The sequence below is a fragment of the Oryzias latipes genome, chromosome 13 (genome assembly GCF_053564925.1).
Source record: "Oryzias latipes strain Hd-rR chromosome 13, Olatipes_Hd-rR_3.1".
Classification (NCBI taxonomy): domain Eukaryota; kingdom Metazoa; phylum Chordata; class Actinopteri; order Beloniformes; family Adrianichthyidae; genus Oryzias; species Oryzias latipes.
In genome coordinates this window covers 22,253,343-22,272,500 of record NC_136249.1, presented here as the reverse complement: position 1 = coordinate 22,272,500, position 19,158 = coordinate 22,253,343, and the positions used below count along the sequence as shown (strand labels likewise).

General features: G+C 43.3%; 4 protein-coding genes across 4 annotated transcripts in view; 1 reads left to right on the top strand and 3 right to left on the bottom strand.

Moving 5' to 3' along the window:
- The window catches only part of LOC101156995 (ribonucleoside-diphosphate reductase large subunit), a 3,729-nt gene extending 2,166 nt beyond the window's left edge, over positions 1 to 1,563 (bottom strand). Inside the window, exons 1-2 of the mRNA XM_004075387.5 lie at positions 1,331 to 1,563; positions 1 to 478 (exon numbers count right to left, since the gene is read on the bottom strand). The exon at positions 1 to 478 is cut by the window's left edge and continues 1,504 nt beyond it. Coding sequence (XP_004075435.1) covers positions 1 to 478; positions 1,331 to 1,352 — 500 coding nt within the window. The 5' untranslated portion in view covers positions 1,353 to 1,563. The remainder of the gene's footprint in view (positions 479 to 1,330) is intronic.
- On the top strand, positions 1,440 to 8,388 carry qpctla (glutaminyl-peptide cyclotransferase-like a). Its single transcript, XM_004075388.5, has 7 exons — positions 1,440 to 2,501; positions 3,016 to 3,162; positions 3,244 to 3,537; positions 5,386 to 5,547; positions 6,051 to 6,150; positions 6,231 to 6,347; positions 7,561 to 8,388. The coding sequence occupies exons 1-7, from the start codon at positions 2,283 to 2,285 to the stop codon at positions 7,710 to 7,712; spliced, it is 1,191 nt and encodes a 396-aa protein (XP_004075436.1). The 5' UTR covers positions 1,440 to 2,282; the 3' UTR covers positions 7,713 to 8,388.
- On the bottom strand, positions 8,383 to 10,538 carry six9 (SIX homeobox 9). Its single transcript, XM_004075649.4, has 3 exons — positions 9,915 to 10,538; positions 8,820 to 8,977; positions 8,383 to 8,548 (listed from the first exon to the last, which is right to left on the bottom strand). The coding sequence occupies exons 1-3, from the start codon at positions 10,437 to 10,439 to the stop codon at positions 8,383 to 8,385; spliced, it is 849 nt and encodes a 282-aa protein (XP_004075697.3). The 5' UTR covers positions 10,440 to 10,538.
- A 150-nt stretch (positions 10,539 to 10,688) lies between these two features.
- six5 (SIX homeobox 5) lies at positions 10,689 to 17,399 on the bottom strand. Its single transcript, XM_004075650.5, has 3 exons — positions 16,668 to 17,399; positions 13,363 to 14,801; positions 10,689 to 13,143 (listed from the first exon to the last, which is right to left on the bottom strand). Exons 1-3 carry the CDS (start codon positions 17,351 to 17,353, stop codon positions 12,482 to 12,484), a joined length of 2,787 nt encoding a protein of 928 aa, XP_004075698.1. The 5' UTR covers positions 17,354 to 17,399; the 3' UTR covers positions 10,689 to 12,481.
- Between the last annotated feature and the right edge of the window lie 1,759 nt (positions 17,400 to 19,158).

Below are 19,158 nucleotides of genomic sequence, written 5' to 3'. Positions count from 1 at the left end.
CGTTCGGCCACTTTGCCATTTATCTTCAAGAGGTAGGAGCGCTCCAGCGTCTTGAAACCAAAGAAGTTGTAGGAGAAATCTCTGTCGAAAATGATGGCCGAGTTTAGACGATCTTTGTTCTCCAAAACAATGTCAAGAGTCTCTTTGGAGATCATGGGGGAGTGGCATTTGTTCAGGGGGTTGACATAGCTGTACAGATCTTCCATCACCTCGCTGAACACTTTCTTTGTCTCTTTGTGCAAGTTGGAGACGGCAATCCGTGCAGCGAGAATGGCATAGTCGGGGTATTTAGTCGTCAGGGTGGCCGCAATCTCAGCTGCCAGGGTGTCAAGCTCCACTGTGGTCACGCCGCTGTACAAGCCCTGGATGACCTTCATCGTGATCTGAGCCGGATCCACAAACTCAGAGTTTAAGCCATAGCAAAGCTTCTGGATGCGAGAGGTGATTTTATCAAACATGACGCGCTCCTGGCGCCCATCTGGAAAAACAAGATGGGGAAGAAAAAAAACTCAAACTAAAACATCAGCAAACATTAAAATGTTTTTTTTTTATTTGTAACGTCTGTGAATCTAAATTAAAATATTTATATCCGTGGCTTCTTCAATTTGCACAGACTAGATATAATAAATTGGAGAAACATCTTTGCTTCAAACACAGACAAGTAAAATGAAGACAGGTGTAGGGATGGGATATGGTTTAAAAAGGTCAGCTAAAGCTCATCTAAATAAAAACGTCAATTTGAAACGTTATCCTTTTGAAATTTGCATTTTGTATGTCTGTATACGGCCATCCTATCTGTATGCTTATCAAAACTAACCACTGCTTTAACGTGTAAGAACTACTTTTCTTCGCGGAGTAATACAAACGTAATGCCGTCGAACAGGTTGGCCCGTTACAGAATTTTTCAATGGACTTACTTTGCGCGCTCAGACATTTATGAAACTTGCTCTAGAACCTAGAACTACTAAACCGCCTCTGAAAGCCGTCAATACTTTTCTTAAAACTACGGACACAAGAGGGGGCTTCAAACATAAAATGTGGGTTAAAGAACCAGCAGGCGTTCAACCGGAAGAGGACTCTCAAAGGCCCCTTTAATTTTTTTTGGCGCCACAAGTGACAAAGACTTACAATAGAGTCCACAAACATATGGAAAGACCAAGCTGTTTATGTAGTTTACATTGATTTACCCCAGACTGATGAATACACTGCATATTAATAAATGCGTGCGTGCAAGAAGTGATTTCAACCAACTACGCTAACATAAATACAAAGAGTTTGAAGAGTCGGTTAGCTAGCAGCAACCTGTTCGTTTGTATAACACCGTACTCACCTCGCTTGATCACATACATCATGACGAATAAAGATATTACGTTAGCTCAAGAAGCGGCTAAAGGAACACCTAGACAGAATATAAAAGTGCAGAATGACGCAAACTCCCTACACAACTGCAGGAGAAGCCGCGAACGACGGATGAAACCCGCGCTAAGCTTATAACTAGGAAAGGCGTGACCTAGCTGAGAAGATTGGCTTGGGTTTGGACCAATCATGTGTATACCCTTGTGTGTCTAAACCAATCAGAATGGTGCATCTTTTATTTTTCCGGGATTTCAATCTGGCGGGTCTTTCCTTCTTTCATAATATTTGTCTTTATTTATTCATTTTCGAAAGTTTTATCTGTGTTTACATTGTTAGTTCTTTTACGTATGGTTTTGCGATCATTTTTGTTTTTTTTCTAAACTCACAATTACAAAATTTGTATTTATTTTTAGACTGATGTTAAGTTTCAGTTAAGTTTTGTTTTCGTAATTTGTTTTGCAGATGTACCTCTCCCCGCCGTAAGGTGGCAGTCATGCGCTGCTTGAGTTATGTTCAGTCACGTCTGAAGGGACATCGAAGAAGAGGAACCCCGTATCAAAATCGCCTTTTAAATATTTGGAGTCGTTGCTCTGGAAAAAGTTTTGATACAAAACGTTATTGAAGCTTTTATTTTGTTAGCTTATATCTATTTTAATTCACATTTAATGCCAAAACTCAAAAGATGAGTTAGTCGTCGCCAGCAATCTCTTTGATAAACATTTTTAACTGAACGTCTCGACGTGTCAACAGCAGCAGAGATGCTCTCGGAGGCTAACGATGGATCTGCATGTTAACGCGGCGCGTTCGGCTGCTGGAGCTGTCACGCCGCTGCATGTCGACCCCTTCCTGTTTGAAATTTCCTCCCACGTTGCCCCGTTGGACACGTAGCTGTTATCAGGACCGAGGGACTCGCTGTGTCTGCTGCCATGTCCAGAACCACTCGTCGATACAAGGCTCTGCAGCAGAGTAACGGGGGCGGCTCACTTCCCGGCTGCGACCGAGTTCGACAGCCTCGAGCCCGGGTGCTGCTGCTCTGCCTGCTCGGTGTTCTGGTGCTGTCCCTGGTGCTGGGGTTCTACCTGTCCAGTGTCGCTGACATCAGCAGCGGGGGTCATGTACCACTGACAGATCTAACCAAGGACCGGGTAAGAGGGGGGAAAAAGATTGAAAAATCAGACAAAATTGACAGGACCCGACTTTAAATAGACAGAAGATGACAGATCAATATCAGTGCATGCATTGGATGTGTAAAATCTGTCTCTTAAATGCTAGAAAATATGATACTTTATTACATCTGCAGACAGATTCAGAGAGGAGATCTTCAGTTTCAGTCACATGCAGGGACTTGACAAGATTTGGGCTTTAAAGCTTATGAAAAACGCTCTCAGAATTGGTCTTTGTCTTTACAAAATAACAAAGAAGTCCTTTTCTTCTCACCTATTGCTGTCATTGTTATTACTTTTGCTCAGTTTCAACTGACATTTCACAAAACACCTTGTTGTGCATGTTTGTTGTATTTTTACCCCCCCCCCCCCCCCACACACAAAAAAAAGCTAACAGAATACACTTTCAAGCTTAAAGGACACTGCTTATTCTACTTTTGGGATGACTTTCTTCCTAGTTTTCTTGTGTACATTTGTTTTTTGTTTTATAATCCAGCTGTCACACAAGCCCACTAAGTGCCATCCAGCTCAAATCCGCCATCTGGCCTCTCGGGTGGACGGCACACGCTTGTGGGAGACTCATCTGCATCCGATCCTGATAGAGCGGCTTCCAGGGACACAAGGCAGTTTGGCTGTGCAGCAGGTGTGTGTGTGTGTGCATACATTCACACACTCTTCTTAAAAAAAATAAAAATCACAGTTTTCCTCATCTGCTTTACTTCAGCACATCACCTCCTCCCTGTCTTCACTGTCTGCTGGCTGGTCAGTAGAGCTGGACTCCTTCCAGTCCCCGACCCCTCGTGGCCAGGTCACTTTTACCAACATCGTTGCAACTCTGGATCCCGTGGTTCCACGGAAACTCCTCCTGGCCTGCCACTATGACTCCAAGGTTTTGCCCCGAGACCCACGGGCCCCCGAGAGAGCCTTTCTTGGGGCGAGCGACTCTGCAGTGCCGTGTGCCATGATCCTGGAGCTTGCCACCTCTTTGGATGCACAGCTTAAATTGTTTAAACAGCAGGTACGTCGTCTTGGGACATCAGCGGAAGACAAACTGGAGCTGAAGCGGAGATTTTATGCTCCTGTTTAGGCTCTACTGACGTATAGCGTTGTTAGATGCTGACAAGAGTCTTGTGTCCTGCTTATTCTCTTTATTGAGTTCCTGCAGATGCTGCAGTATGTGAGCAGAAAAAGCTGACTCCAGCTCCCAGTTTGAGAGCAGCAGCCATCTGACTATAATGCTATCTCAAGAGGCTTTATTTTACTCACTGTGGAAACATCAGCTGAAGAAACTGATGACATGGGCACCTTTTTATTAGACGCAGCTTTAAAAAGGTGCAAAAAAAGCTTTTTACTTGGGGTAATTACAGTCAGGCATCACAACCCCTTCCTGTAGGCATCAGAAAGTCCTCAAATTGTTCAGAAAGGAGGAGCCAGAAGATAACTTCATATTTAAAGGTTATTGTTTATATGGGGAATCAATTGGAACATTTAAATAAGAATGCAAAAATGTCAAACACTTCTAAAGTCTAAAAACACAATGTTCTTTAGATGAAAAGGGCTCATTACAACACAAAGAGATAAGTCATGGCGTTAATAAACTACAGAGGAGCACTCATGAGACAGAGAGAGAGAGCAACCAGGTCCTTTCCTGTCTGGATGGTTGTGCTCTGGTGTTGTCTTGGTTGCTATCCACTCTTCACAGATCTGCTGGTGGTCCAAGCAGGGTAAAAAAAAAGAAAACAAGCATGAGACACTTGCTTTACAGGGTCAAGAGTTGTGGCCGTCACAAAATTTTAAGATCATAGATCGCTTGGTGAGCCTGAATAGCCAAAATGTTTGTATCTGCAGGCATTTTGTGGGTGAGATGTCGTAGCAACCACAATAAGTAGGTGAGATGCGGCACATTGTACACAATTTTCATTTTTTTCCACTCCGTCAAACCCTGCACAGTGTGAGGAGCCTGTTAGTGCTGTTCGAGTGATAAATGTGCACTCCTTGCCTTCTTGTTGTGCGCTTCGTGCTTTCATCCTGACTGTTAAAATTTAGGAAATAGAGTGCGGTTTGTGTGGGCGTCCTACGTGCCTTTATTATCACCTGCTCACTCTGTGCGTGTGCAGTCAGTGCGGCTCCACCTTGCACGCATCTTATAAACGACTGGAGTGCTGTATGAGAGTATCAGCCGTACATCATAAGTGTGTGTAACTTACATTATCCTTACAAATACCTCATGATACACAAACCACACGCACAACAATGGTATGCTCCATTTTCATGACATCCTTTGATGTGGCCGTGCAAACCACACGAGGACTGCAAGACCCATCTATGCGCCTTTTAAGATACGACTGCACTTGTCTACGACCTTCCACGGGCTCGGACAACCCAAAAAACCTGCACCCTCACCCCCAGTTCCTCTCATGTCCCATCTCAGAGTTTTTCCTCCAGTGTCATCTTGAGGTTCGCTCTTCTCGGGTTACGCTCCAGCCCCTCCACCAGGTCCTCCTCTAGAGTCCTGGTCTGATTACTGAGTTGCAGCTCTACCACCTCACTGCTTCTAGATATTCTCAATCCACTCACTTTCAGTCAACTGTGCACTTACAACTCGTCCGTACCCGTCCAAACCATCAATTGGTTCCATCTGAGTCTTCCATCCATCATTCAAACAGAGACTCCACCTCTGTTTGAATTCATCTACATGCAGTTGGTCCAAAACGTTCATTTTAGTTCAAAAAGGTAAGTATGAGGGTGAAGTCAACGGGAAAACACAGCAAGCAAATGCAGATAAAAACGACAACTACACAAGCGTCCAACTTAACTGTTAGACAGAAAAAGTTTCCACTCTGACGTGACTCTCTTGTTCTCCTAGAAACCTCCAGTCACTCTTCAGCTGGTGTTCTTTGATGGCGAGGAGGCATTCGAGGAATGGACCGACACAGACTCGCTGTACGGCTCTCGTCACCTGGCCGAGCTCATGGCGAACAGCGCTCACCCTGCTGCCTCTGTTCACGCCACCATGCTGCAGGCTGTGGTGAGAACCCTCCGTCATCACTCCGTTCTGCCCAAACAAGTTATTTTTTTGACATCCAACATTCAAATCAGGTTGCAAAGGAACCATTCTGACGATTTTTTTTCTTATCTTATGGAAAACTGCAAAAATTTTAACCCAAAGCATAACATGACTCTGCAGCTTTTTCCTCCAACGTGAAATGTTTTTAAGCTTTGGCTTTTGTTTTAATCACCTACTTCGGCGCTTTTCTCTATAGGTAAGCTTTAACCTAAATAAATTTTATTATGTGTAGTTTGTTTGACTGACAAACTTATTATCTGTTTGGTTGTTTTTGCTCTTTAAGACAACCTCGGTTTCACACTAGAGCTTCATAAATGAACTGAATCATATAGAAATATAATTACCCGTACATAAACAGTTTTTGAACATTTCTAGATAAAAGCGACTGTTTTACGGTGAAAACTAAAAAGCTGTAACATGTAATATATTATTACTCAAACGCTTCACCTATATTGTCCTCCCAGGACCTGTTTGTGCTGCTTGACCTGCTCGGTGGTCCTGATCCGTTGATAGCGAATCACTTTGACAACACGGCACGCTGGTTTGATCGGCTGATTGCTGCAGGTATAGGAAAAGGCTGCGACTTCATCAGCCAACAGCTGAAGCCCACTTGTCCCAGCAAATGTCCCGCTTGTCCTTTTCAGAGAAGAGGCTCCATCGCCAGGGTCTCCTGAAGTCTCACCCATCAGAGCAGACCTACTTCAGAAAGGATGTGTACCTCGGACCTGTGCAGGACGACCACATCCCCTTCCTTCACAGAGGTGAGTGGGCGTCTACTGTGCAGGTTTAGGCTGATTAACCTTTTTCTAATTCTTCATGAGGAACAAAAATAGTTTGGGATCAAAATGTGAACAGTTACGGCTAAATGCAACTTCTGTTAAATATGTCAGGAGTTTATGGAAAGCTTGCATGTGCAACAAAAATCGAATGGTTCGCTCTTTTCGTGATAATTTTCCACTTTTAAATGGAAAATGTAGTGACCAAAGTCTTTCTGCATAAAACGATTACAGAACAAGTTCCACACTTTTTGTCATGAAGAAACAGTTAAAAATGTAGTTTAAATTCAACTTAAAAAGCACCAACAGCCTCCTTTGTTCAGGCTTTGTACCACACTATGACACAGAGTAAGCCCTCACTGATATCATTGATGTTCTTACCTCCCTGCTTTATTTAGTTCACTCTGATGCTATAAGTCTAAAGACTCACTCCAATGAAAATGGCGTTTTTAACATGTTCTTGTAGCATTTTTCTCATGATGGAGGACATGTATAAAGAAAATTGAGTTTAAAATTGTGTTACTGAGAATTTCTTTATTCAAATCCTTTTGAATCAGGAGCAGCTGGAAAGATGCTGTTGGAAAAAGCTCGTAGTTGTTACATACGGCCGTTCACAAGACCCCTGCTCTGCTCCATTCTGATGCATCCACTTGTAGACGATCGTCTGTGTCTTTGTTTTCATCGTCTGAGCTGGCATCTGGCTCACAACTGTACGGCTGGATAGCTCTGATATTGCTCGCCATTTTTGTCGCACCGGTAGTTTTGGCTTGCTTATGTTGGCTGGAAAGAGTTTAAACAGCAGCATGATGGGAAATGACGGCTGGTTTACTCCACACCAACAGTCCCGCCTTTATAGGACTCTCCTAGGAGCAATTCAGATGCCAGGATGAAACCTTTTAATCTGTTATGCTGCGCAAAGATGGAGCCAGATTAAATCCAAAACTAAACTTTTGTCTTCTCTGGCTTCTGCATCATCTGCAATATTACTTCTGGATTTCATGTTTTTTTCTTTATGTTTTATCTTCACTGTTTGTCAATGATTTATTTTGTAATGATGCCCAGTTAATACATCTTGCATGTATTAACATCGTTTACGTTCACTTAAAAGCAGCTTTTTTATCAATGGTTTCTTCTCACATCTGACTCTATGTAGACCTGTATTTCACCAGCTGAGTCATCCTCACTCTGTTCATTGCAGGTGTTCCTGTGCTTCACATCATCCCAACTCCCTTTCCTCAGTTCTGGCACACGCTGGACGACACCGAGGAGAACATGCACAGGCCCACTGTGGAGAACCTCACCAAGATCATGGCTGTGTTTGTGGCAGAGTACCTAGGCTTGGCAACATAAAGCACTCAGACATATGAAGGAAGAAGCTGTGACTTCTATTTAAAAAAAATGAAAAGCTAAAATAGATTGTTCTCAATCTAGTGGATGAGTTTGAACTCACTGATATGTGAAGTGGACAGAGTCTTAATTGATTATGTTTTTCCTTTGAGGAGGAAAAACAAGCCTTATTAGCTTTTTTCCCCCCCTAATCGAATAAAAATGCACTTTTACAGGCAGCTGCGCTCGGCAGATGTCTCTAACCTGACAAAAGTGAACAGCAGCAGCTCACATTTGTGAATAATTTAACTGATCTTGCTTTCAGGTGAGTGAAAATCCTGGTCACGGGGGCTGCTTTCTGTGCGACTACAACTTCAAAGATATTATTAGAAATACAATGTGATGATTTACAATTTATCAAAGAGAAAAAAATCTAGTTTATTCATTCCTGTGAGGTCAAAAACACTGAAAATTGCTGTTACTACACATACAACCTACGGGTACAGAATGTGTTAGTTAATATCCAAAGGCAGTTGTGATGCCATTTGTGAATACAAGTGGAGGGAGGACCGGTAATGTTTAATCCAATTGATGCTTTTATATCATGTCTTTGTGTATGTCATGAATAATTGTTTGTTTTGTCAAATTTTGGTATTAAAACAAAAAATGATGGAAATCTCAGCTGAGAAAGGAGTTAAAATCTGGAGTGGTCTCCATGTGTTTCTTGCGAGAAAAAAGGTGGGTGACAAAGGGGTGGAGGGGTGTGGTGGTGCAACTGGGGTCTTGAGTTGTCTTGAGCTGACTCGTCAGAAAACAGGTGGATTTGTCGTGGAGGTCCAGGAGAACATCTTTCTGGTAAACTGCAATTAAAGACATTTATAACAAGGATTTTAGTTCATTCTGCAGTTTATCCACAAGATGGCGCTGGTGTTTCTGATTGTGTGACGTTTAATTCAAGCCATTACAAAATGTAAAATAAATAAATCTTATTATAGCTCTGCTAAGTTGTTTTTGTAAAGCTTCACTAATTAACACTTTAATTTTTTTATTTCGAAAAAAAAAACTTTATTGAGAGGTTCAGAAACCAACATCCGGTTAAGTTCGTTTCTTTAATGTCATCGTGGTACTGACCCAACACGCGTGGCCCGCTCTCTCTGTCGGCGGTTCTTGAACCAGTTGCTGACCTGCGTGGCTGTGAGCCCCGTGGCCGCCGCGAGCTCCCTCTTCTCCCGCGTGGAAGGATAAGGCCCGCGCCTGTACCACTCCTTCAGGATTCTTCGAGATTTCTCCTGTTCAAACAATTGAAAATTCCAGAAAAGTCCCAAAGAAACAATATGCAATTTTTTTTTACTCTTCACATTTTTTTTTAGAACAATCACCATTTCTTTTTTTCAAATCAATTGGACAACATTAGGTGTTTTTTTTTAAGTTTGTAGTGCTAATGAAGGAGTTTTAGTCCAGTTTCAAAAAATCACACAAAAGCCCTAGAACTTATCTGTGAAAGATTTCTGACCGGTCTTTACATTTGGACATACAGGCAGGTCAACAAAGAAGTATGTGAGTTCCTCAAGGTGCTGCTTTGGGTCCTCTTCACTATTTTGACTTTCCACATATTCCCTTCAAGTATTTTGAAAAACCAAAATAAATTGTGCACAGCACATCTGGATTTATGTTAGGATGTTACACCGACATTCTGGGCAAACACTTCCATGCAAGTTTGTTTCCAAATATTAACTGGAAAAGTCAGTTAAAGATAAAAGCTTATGCCTGTTCAGGAATCCTGCTGCTTGAGGGCAGACCTGAGGTGTTTTTGTCCTATTTTAAAACACTAAAACTTGTCAAATCATCTGAAATGAATGCTAATCACCCCAAACTCCATCTCTCCTTTTGCTGGTTAAAATTGATAAAATAAATAAAAGTGCCTTATGTAAACAGAAAACATTGATTGATTATCAAACACTTTAATTTTATCAAGTTTCCAGGCAATGTTTTTTAAATCAGAATCAGAAATCAGAAATACTTTATTGATCCCACACGTGGGAAATTTGTTTCCACGTGAACAAATATGAACAAAACCATTAAAATGATCTTTTTTCTAAAATATTTTAACTTTTGCAGCCTGTTAAGTAAACATATAAAGGTATTAACTGAAACTAAGTTATATGTATTTGCATGTTTCAGTTGCAGAGGAGATGGTCCCTGAAACCTGAAACTACGATTTCCTACCTTAAAGCAGTAAATCGTTTCCTCTCCATCCCAGATGGTGTGCGGGAGAGGAAACTTTCTCCTTACTCGATACTTCCCCACAGCTCCCAGGGGCCGGCCCCTCTGCCTTTCGGCCTCAGTGTAGCGGGCTCTTAGCCAGAGCTGTTGCAGGAACCAGTGGCTGCTTGACGAGAAGGGAAAGCTCTCCAGCAAAGCGTAGAGGTCCGAGAAACGCCCGTGGTGGAAAGCCACAGCAGCTTTGGCTTTCAGGACGCCCTCCAGCTCCTCGAGGCCTGAAGAAGAGGGAGGAATAGTGCGGAGGAAGCCAGCCAGGCGATCGATGCAGCCAGCCTGTAGAAGGACCTCACAAACACAAATGACCTGCTCTGGTGTGAAGATCATTGCTCTGGGAACAAGGCCGGGGTCCTGGCTGTCCTGGAGGTTTAGGAACGCGTCCTTTAGACTCCTCCAACGCCTCTGGGGAGCATAATGGATGTTCAACAGCCCTGTGAACCTGTATGTATGCTGAGCATTGCTCATTATCATAGCCTAACACAGGTAACCTGAGACCATCAGGGTTAGAAAAACACACATATACCCCTCATTCTCCTGTACAAACACGTGCTTGAACACCTTCAGCTTTCCTAAAGCGCATGAAGGTTTCAGTGTCATACACAAACACATTTGAATAAAAATTTCTTTGTCAAATTAGAAGCAAAATACCAGGACAAAGAAATGCGTGTCAAGACTAACGAGCAGCTCTAGATGGAGATGAAAGGACGCAGAAAAGAAAAGCACCAGATAATTGGAGTTTATTAGAATATCATGTAATATAAAAAAATAAAACATATTTGAATAAAAATAAAGAGAGGACAAATTTGAACAACACACAAATGATCCCTTTTAGAAATATTTCAAACATTTATCAGCGTACAATATCTTTGGTTAGGTCTGGAGTCATATATTCAGAGAATAAAAGAAACAACAGTTTCCAGCTACAGAAGGAAGAGAAGACCTTCAAATGGTTAACATGCTTTGGTAAGAAAGATGGATTTATCGCCATCTAAAGCTAAAGGACTTAAAAGTCAGATTGAAGGAAGGTTTTTTTTTTAAATTCATTAAAATAATGTGACCTGTTTTAAAATGTTGCATTCTTGACCCTTGAAAGCTTTTTGGTAACTTCAGTCTGAAATGGTAAAACTCAGGGGACATGAAGATGTGAGCTTTTGCATCGTTCCCCCCCCCCCCAAAATTACACATTTTCACACAAAACAAAAACAAGCCAATACATACTTTAAATAGAATACATGAAAAAGAGAGAAAAACTGTTAAAAAAAAGACACAACAAACACATGCAGGCCATTACTGTATCTAGATAAGACATTGAGCTGTCTATTTGTGTACCATAAATAGCCAAAGATTTGACCACTACCTGTGTCATGACAGCAGGAAACTCACATTTTTGGCTTTTAATGATTCTTTTTTTTTCCACCTTAAAAAGAAAATGTTTGAAATTTTAAAAGCAGCACATGCGAGTTGAATCCCAGTCATAGCAACAAGGCATCGTAGCGTAAACATAGTGGAAATGAAATGTGCAAAATATACAAAAACAATGAGTCGACGAATGTGTGATCCACGGAGGACACGTAAATGTGGCTTCTACAAAAGTCTCTATGAAGTGAGTTCAGGAATTTGGTTAGCTGTAAAAATGACTTGATTTTTTTTTCCTGTAGAAATATATATAAACATTTTAATAGAACATCAATAAAAGTTTAAAATAAGGCACTTATCAGCATCAGCATACTGAGATTTTGGACTTTGTGGAATCACAGCAAATGTTTTAGTGTAATGAACTGCAAATGCTCCTTAATCAAAGCTCCTCTTCATCTCCCAAATGTCCTAGCTGTTATACCAGTTCCAATAGTGTCCCATGAGAAGCAATAAAAGCATTGCATAGTTTGAAAACAACAATAACCCTTTGTTTTCCTGACGTTTTTTTTTTTCTTCCTCCTTTGCCATCAAAGGAACAATTCAAGAAATCTTCAGTAACTTACATGAAACCAGAAAATACTGCTGCATAGCCTTTGAAGCTGAGATAATATGGTTCACGAGCAACTCAGTCTACTTCTTCTATCGACGAAGATAAACTGGTTACCAATTGTCTTCTTGGGAGTGTTGTTGGATTCACGTGAGGCTCCAAACCAGCTCTCCTTTGGTTGAAAATGTTTATAGACTATTATGGTGGAGACATCACTCTGCCGGCTCAAAAAAACAAAACCAAAAAACAATCATGGAGTGTGTTGGAGAACACCGTTCCAGGTCAAAGCTCTGTCTTCATCTTAAAAAAATTAGTGAGAATAAAAAGAACTTTAAGACCCAGAGATCCTATAAAAAGAAGCAGATACTCCCATGTGGAAAGCTGCTGGTGAATTTTCCCAATAATTCTGCCCATCTGGGTGTAAAAGAGGTTCCTACAAGAAGCAGAGTGGAGTCAGTTGCTAGGCAAATTTCAAAGAATAATGGGTTTGTAATAATAGTAGGTGTTAGTGTAATTTTGTTCTTAGTCCTTAGCCCACTTTGTAAACAGACTACAAGCCCAGTTCATCATCCACAGGGACAGACTGGAGTTGAGTAAGGATCTTGGAGTCCCCGTCTTCTCGATTAGCCAGTGGCGAGTTGGCTTCTCCATCTTGCTCTGGGGTGGGGCTTCCCAGAAGCAGCGACTCTCCCCCAGTAAGACCCAACAAGGCCGGGTCCACGGGCAGGTCCCCCTTGCCGCGAACGTCGAACATTGCCAGACTCGCCGAGGTGGACAGTGGCATGGGGCTCCAAGCCGGCTGGGACAACTGGACATTTGAGGTGACTCCGCTGTACATGGGACTGAGGGTGAGCATGCTCTCTGGAGTCAGTGCGTTTGCCGTCTGATCCAGCAGCTGCGGGGGGAGGACGGAAGGGGTTTGGCCGATTGCAATCGAAGTCTCCGGAGCGCAATACGGTGGGGAGGAGTTATTGAAATTCAAGGGAGACGCCATGAGGCCACTGGAGGTTAGGGCAGGGGTGACGGAAGGCTGGGGGGCAACAGAAAGGGTGGGGGGGTTTAGAGATAGACCCATTCCATTTGAAGAAACCGGTGCAGTGTCTGGGACTGGCTTCAGGGGCACACTGGTCAGCTGAAGGCCTGCTGGGATGGTCAGAATCAGCTTACCCTGCTGGACACTCAGGTAGGGACTTCCCCCGAAGAGAAGACCACCTTGATGAATGAAAAGAGCAGCAATGAAGAACCTCGGTGTAACAAAAACAACATCAATCAAAACATCCTCCCTGTCACTGTTGTCTGTTGGATTCCCTTTAACTGTATGTTTTTTTTAACCGAATTCTCAATTAAGCTGCTATACTAGAAGCTATAAAAAATAATGCTTTAAAACCAAAATGCAGTTTACTGATTGGTACAAGTGTGAGGTAAGTGTACCTTGGGAAGTGGAGGATAGCTGGATGATCCCAGGGTTCAGGAGCTGCACTGCAGGAGCCATGCTGCTGGGGGGGTTCTGAACGGGTCTCAGCTGGTTTATCCTCACAGAGCTCTGGGTGACCCCACCCGCAGCTGGAGCTGAAGACAGAATTTGCAAGGGGACTCCAGTAGAGGATACGGGAAGATTGGAACTGGTAGGTACAACTTGAGGGAAAGAGATGCTGGTCGAATTTTGGATGGAGGAGACTGGAATCAGCTGAGGCATGGAGATTGGGACCATTTGTGCTGGGGTGCTACCTTTACTCTGGGAGGCTGGAGCGTCTTGTGCCGGGGAGGAAATGGAAATGATCTGCGGAGCCTGAATTTTGCTGGGCGAAAAGTCTGTGGTTTGCTCTCCGAGCGGGTTCACCAGGTGCTGCAGGAGGTGGCTGCTGTTAAGCTGTGAAACTGAAACGATGGTTCTGGCACTTTCAGCCACAGTTGTAGAAGCATCTTGCTGCTGTGGCGCCAGCCGGTTTCCTGTGGTTAGAGTCTGGGGGCTTTGGAACTGTGGAGCCGGGGAGGTCAGGGGGGACACGGGGACCAGCTGAGGACACTGTGATGCCTGAACCCCCGAGGAGTGCTGCACCACATGGGACACCGGTGTTCCCTGGATGGAGGGCACGACCTGGGGCAAAGAAATGATCTGAGGGGTGGAGTTGCCAGAAGAATTGGCAGAACTTGGGGGGCTTAGCTGAGACACGCTAGAGGTGGAAATGACCACGCCCCCACACGATAGAGCGACAGGGAGAGCAAGGGGCTCCTGCTGTTGGGGAGTTTGTGCGAGGATGAGCGAAGGGAGACTGGTTGGGGTGGACAGAGAGGGTGAAGGCGGGGATAACGATGAGGAAGAGGGAGATACAGTCTGGCTGGTGCCTTCTGATTTTGAAGCAACAATAAAATCCATGTCCTGGTGGGTTTCAGTTTTGTTTTGCAGCAGAGGAGAAATGATGGTGGGAGCGTTTGACATTGGGACGGCGTTGGTGTTCAGAACAACTGGCTTAGTCTCCACACAAGAGGCTTCTGGCGCAGAGGCTGGCGGCTGAGGCTGATGCACGCCGACCCCAGGTTTGGTTATGACCTGAGCTCCGTTCATAATTAAAGGGGAGCTGGTTGCTACCGGGCTCAGTGTGACCGTCTGGCAATCGCAGAAGCTCAGCCCGTTAATGATGACGCCGGTGCCTGCGTTGGAGATCAGGGAATTTCCATTGAGGAGTAAAGGCTGGGAGGCTGTGAGGATGCCGCTGGAGCCGTTGAGGATGAGCTGGCCTCCAGTGTTACAAGGAACCGCAGAGACGGAGATGACGGAAGCTGTGGAGCAGGCAGCCTCCTCTTGTTTGTCAGAGATGTCGTCCATGGCACTCGCCTCATCCTCCGTGCTGTGGTTCCCGTCGGACTCGCTGAAACAAGCAAAGCCAAACATGAAACACTCCAAATTTGGTGTGGGTTAATACAGAATGGCAGCCATTTTCAGTTGTTTTTTTGTTTGTTTTTTAAATACACCTACTCAAACTAAACTTCTCAAATTGGTGCCTTTTTGAGAAGAAAAAAAACAAAAAGTTGACCAACTAGTCTCCACCAATGTGTCTTTTTATATCATGTCAGAGTTTAAACAGTCACCAACATTATCCATCCAACCATTTCCTGAACCCGCTGGAATCTCTTTTAGGGTCACAGGGTTGCTGGAGTCAAACCAGCTACTGTTGGGTGAAGGAAGGGTACACACTGAACAGGTGGCGCGTCTGTTGCCATGGGGACAATTTTGGAACCTTCAATTAACCAATGAGGCTGAAGTGTTTGGAGAAAACCCACACATGCATGAGGAGAACATGCCAACTCCACCCAGAAAGGACCCAGCTGGGATTTGATCCAGGGCCTTCTTGCTGTGAGACAAGAGTGCTATCCAGAGTGTCAGTGTCCAGTCCTACCAAGATGATCAATGAATTAAAAATAACTCAGGGCACATGATGTTTTTGCTGGAAAAGACTTGCAGGGTCTTCAAAACTTTTTTTTTAAATGTGTATACATATATTTAAACCAGAATGCCTTTAGCAGGCAACAGTGCCGTTTAAGGCACCTGGTTAGATGTTTAGTAGTGTGTATTTCAAAATTTTGAAATCTTTGTAAAGTCTAATTAAAATTTGTATTGAGATTAGCTCGTAATCCAGTGTTGGTAATAACAAATGTGCCTCTGCTACATTGATGTTATTTTATTCATGAACAAAAACAGTTATTACCCTGTAATGTAGGAGACTGATTTATAAGAGGTTTTAAAAGTGAATAAATCCAAAATAAAAGAAAATATGTAGTAAGCTCAAAACTCTGTAGAAAGTTTAGAACTTTGTAAAACCTGTTAGTTTCAAGTCTGAAAAGGGAAAGTGAGGAAAACGAGATTGTCTGTGTCCGAACTGATCTTTGATCAATTTTTTATTCAACTTAAAGGCATCAAATCGCTGTAGTTCTTTTTGATGGAACTGAATATTTTCAAGTGTAAAAGTGTGACAAAATGTTGGACTTTTTATAATTAACTGGTCATGTCTGTTGAAATAATATTAAAAGCTTTTAGCTGTAAAATAATCACCTTTTTTCACTCTGATTCTAAAAGTGAAAACCTGTATTAATAAATTGTCACATTAAGGAAATCTGGTTTGCTTCTTTCAATAAATCTCACGACTTCACAACTATTCAATTGTTGACTTTTAAATTACATTCAACTTTTTATCACCAAATATTTAGACCTTTAAAAACTGTCTCAGGTTCCTACAGACCCCCTTTTTTATTTCTTTTGTTGTTGTTTTTTGGGATGGATGATTTCTGTGATTAATGTGTCCAGCTTGACCGTCCAGGAACACCAGACAGCGAGTCTGCCAGACCAGCACAAAGCCACAGATAATAAGAGCTCAGTGCTGTCTGTCTTATCTCCTCCTCACTTTGATTCCAAACGCTGCCGCCCCCCCCCCTCTCTTTCACTCTTGGGGAGTGACATGCTTTTGGTTGTGTCCCCCTGGCTCTGCCGGTGGCGGTGCAGCGGGCTGTGGGGAAACCTGAGCCTTTGTGGGCCTCCTGGCTCTCACATTTCATAACAAAGCAACACGCTCCTGGTTTCAGAGCTGGAGCTGCTGTCAAAAGAAGCCGCCGTCCCCTCCTGACCTAAAACCTTATAGTACGATTCTGCACAGTTGCTGCAGGAGCAGCTGCAGCTGCAGACGCATATGAATCATGATTTCAGACAGACAAAAGAGTGACGTTCTGGTCGGTGTTCTTGCCTTTTGCTGTGGGTGCCGGACGGCGTCCTGTCCCGCTGCCTGCGGTTCTTGAACCAGTTGCTGACCTGCGTGAGGGACAGTCCGGTTACCTTGGCCAGGTTTTTCTTCTCGTCCGGAGTGGGGTACCTGTTGCTCTTGTAGCACTCTTTCAGGGCGTTGCGGGACTTCTCCTTGAAGCAGTACACCGTCTCCTCTCCGTCCCAGATGGTTTTGGGAAGGGGGAACTTTTTTCTCAGCCGGTACTTGTCCACCGCTCCCAGGCTGCGGCCGCGGGATCTCTCCGCCTCCTTGTAACGGGCTTTGAGGTACAGGTCCTGCAGGAACCCATGGTTAGACGGGTGGAAGTCGTGGCTCTCCAGGATGGCGTAGAGCTCCTTGAATTCCTCCCGGTGGAAAGCCACCAGAGCCTGGGCCTTCAGCAGGGTCTCGTTGCCACGTAGCAGCTCGGACGAAGGAGGTATGGTGGAGAGAAATCTCCACAGGCGATCCACATTGCCCGCCTGCAGAAGGGCCTCGCACAGACATGAAACTTGGTCAGTGGAAAAACTCAAAGCCGACTTTTGAAAACTTTGGAGTAATTGTTCCGAAAGCTGGAGAGGATCTTTAGCTTCCTCGGATTCTGTGGCCGATGGTTCCTCTGGGCTGTTCTCGGATTGTTCTGTGGACTCTAAAGACAAGGAAGCCATTTTCACTTTAACTTTTTTTTTTCCACCACTGGTCCCTCCTCCCTCCCCCCGCCTCCTCCCTCTCCTTCTCCCTCTCCCTCCATCAGCCCAACAAAACCTGAATGTGGCCGCGAGCCAGAGCTGGCCACGCCCCCTCGACCAAAACTCTAAAACTCCAAAACCACTGTTGCCCACCTTCTTCTTATTTTTTTTAAACTTCTCTCTAAATGTATAAATGTTACCTAAATTATTACCACTTTTGGTTAAACCAAAAAAAGAGAAAGTCTATTTTCATGCTATTAAACACAAGTACAGACAGTTTAAAGTCCCAGTGCTCTTCTGATCTATTTTAAAAGCATTTCCAGAGGTCGTTTAATTGTGATTATGCTGTGTTTAGCTAAAATAAAAAATAAAATAAAAACCTGTGTCGTTTTTTAGAACATAGTTTCTGCAGACTGACAGGGAGTTCATTGGAGATTCAAGCTTCTGAGTTGCCATAGTTGCTCCCACTTCACACATTTTTGCGTCTGCTTTAAAAACAATATGAATAAAGAAATACAAATAGTTTCAATTCCTATAGAAATAAATGCAATTTGACACGGTTCATAATGGTGTTTTGATATGGTCAATTCGATTTGGACCAATGTCTGTCATGGTGCCTCTGTCAGCTCTCCTCCCCCTCCCCTCTCTGCTAGGCTCCTGATGATTCCCAGCTATGGCCATTCACCTCATGTCTACCTTCTGTATTGCCTCGCCTTCAGGACATTCTGACCACGAGTGGACACCCGAGTCACCGGATTACCTGAGCCACAGAACCTCTCGGAACACCAAGAGCCTCCAGCCTCGCCTCGAGCCAACAGCAACCTCCAGCCACGCCACGAGTCAACTCCGACCACCAGCCTCGCCTCAAGCAATTACTATCTCGAGCTCATTCATCTGCTTCACTTCAGTCTCCAGCCACGTCAAGATCTCAAGTCATCCTGAATTATTAAAATATTTTACTTTTCAACTCACCTGTGTTTTCCTTCTGGGTTCCAGCGTCTGGGTCTGTCTTGCCTAGCTTTCCATGACAATGTCATTAGTGGTATAATTCACATTTTCATGTAAATAACAAAGCATTCTCAAACACCACAAAACATTATGCATTTTAATTATTTTTATGACTCTTCATGTTAATTAAAAAAAACACGTTAAGTTTCTGAAACTAATTGATATGTTGGTAAAATCAGTCATGCTGGTTGAGAGGGATGCAGAGAAAACCAGTTTATGTATTTCAAGATTTGATTAGCTCTGCTGATGCTAAACTCCTATTCCTTTAGTTGTTTTGCTGGCTGCCTGCCAAAACCTCAGTCTAAATTCTATTAAAAGCTTAAAGACCAAGCTTCATCACATTTAAAAGATATATAGATATAACTTCACATTTCCGAAAAAAAAACTGCAGGGTTGCTTGTTCCAAAAGTGCGGAAATGACAAGGCAAAGCTTTCAGAAAGGTTTAAGGCCAAACCTGATATTTTCTTTTGATCAAGCTTGTAGTTGAGGTCCATGGTGAGTCTGAGCCATTCAGATATTTTGCTTTGGATCTACCTAATTTACTGACATGTTAGAATGGACATATATGTGCTCCCATCAATGTGTCATTCATCTGTTTGTGGTCTTTTTTTGTCCTCTTTCACTTCATTCAGTAAGGGCATTTAATTTTGCTTGATTATTTTTAACACCAAATATTTTGTTCCAATCCAATTTACTTTTGTTTGTTTTTTCCACCAATAAGGTTGTCTTAAAGTTGCCTTAAAGAAAGAAAAATTAAATATCCTTGAATGTCATT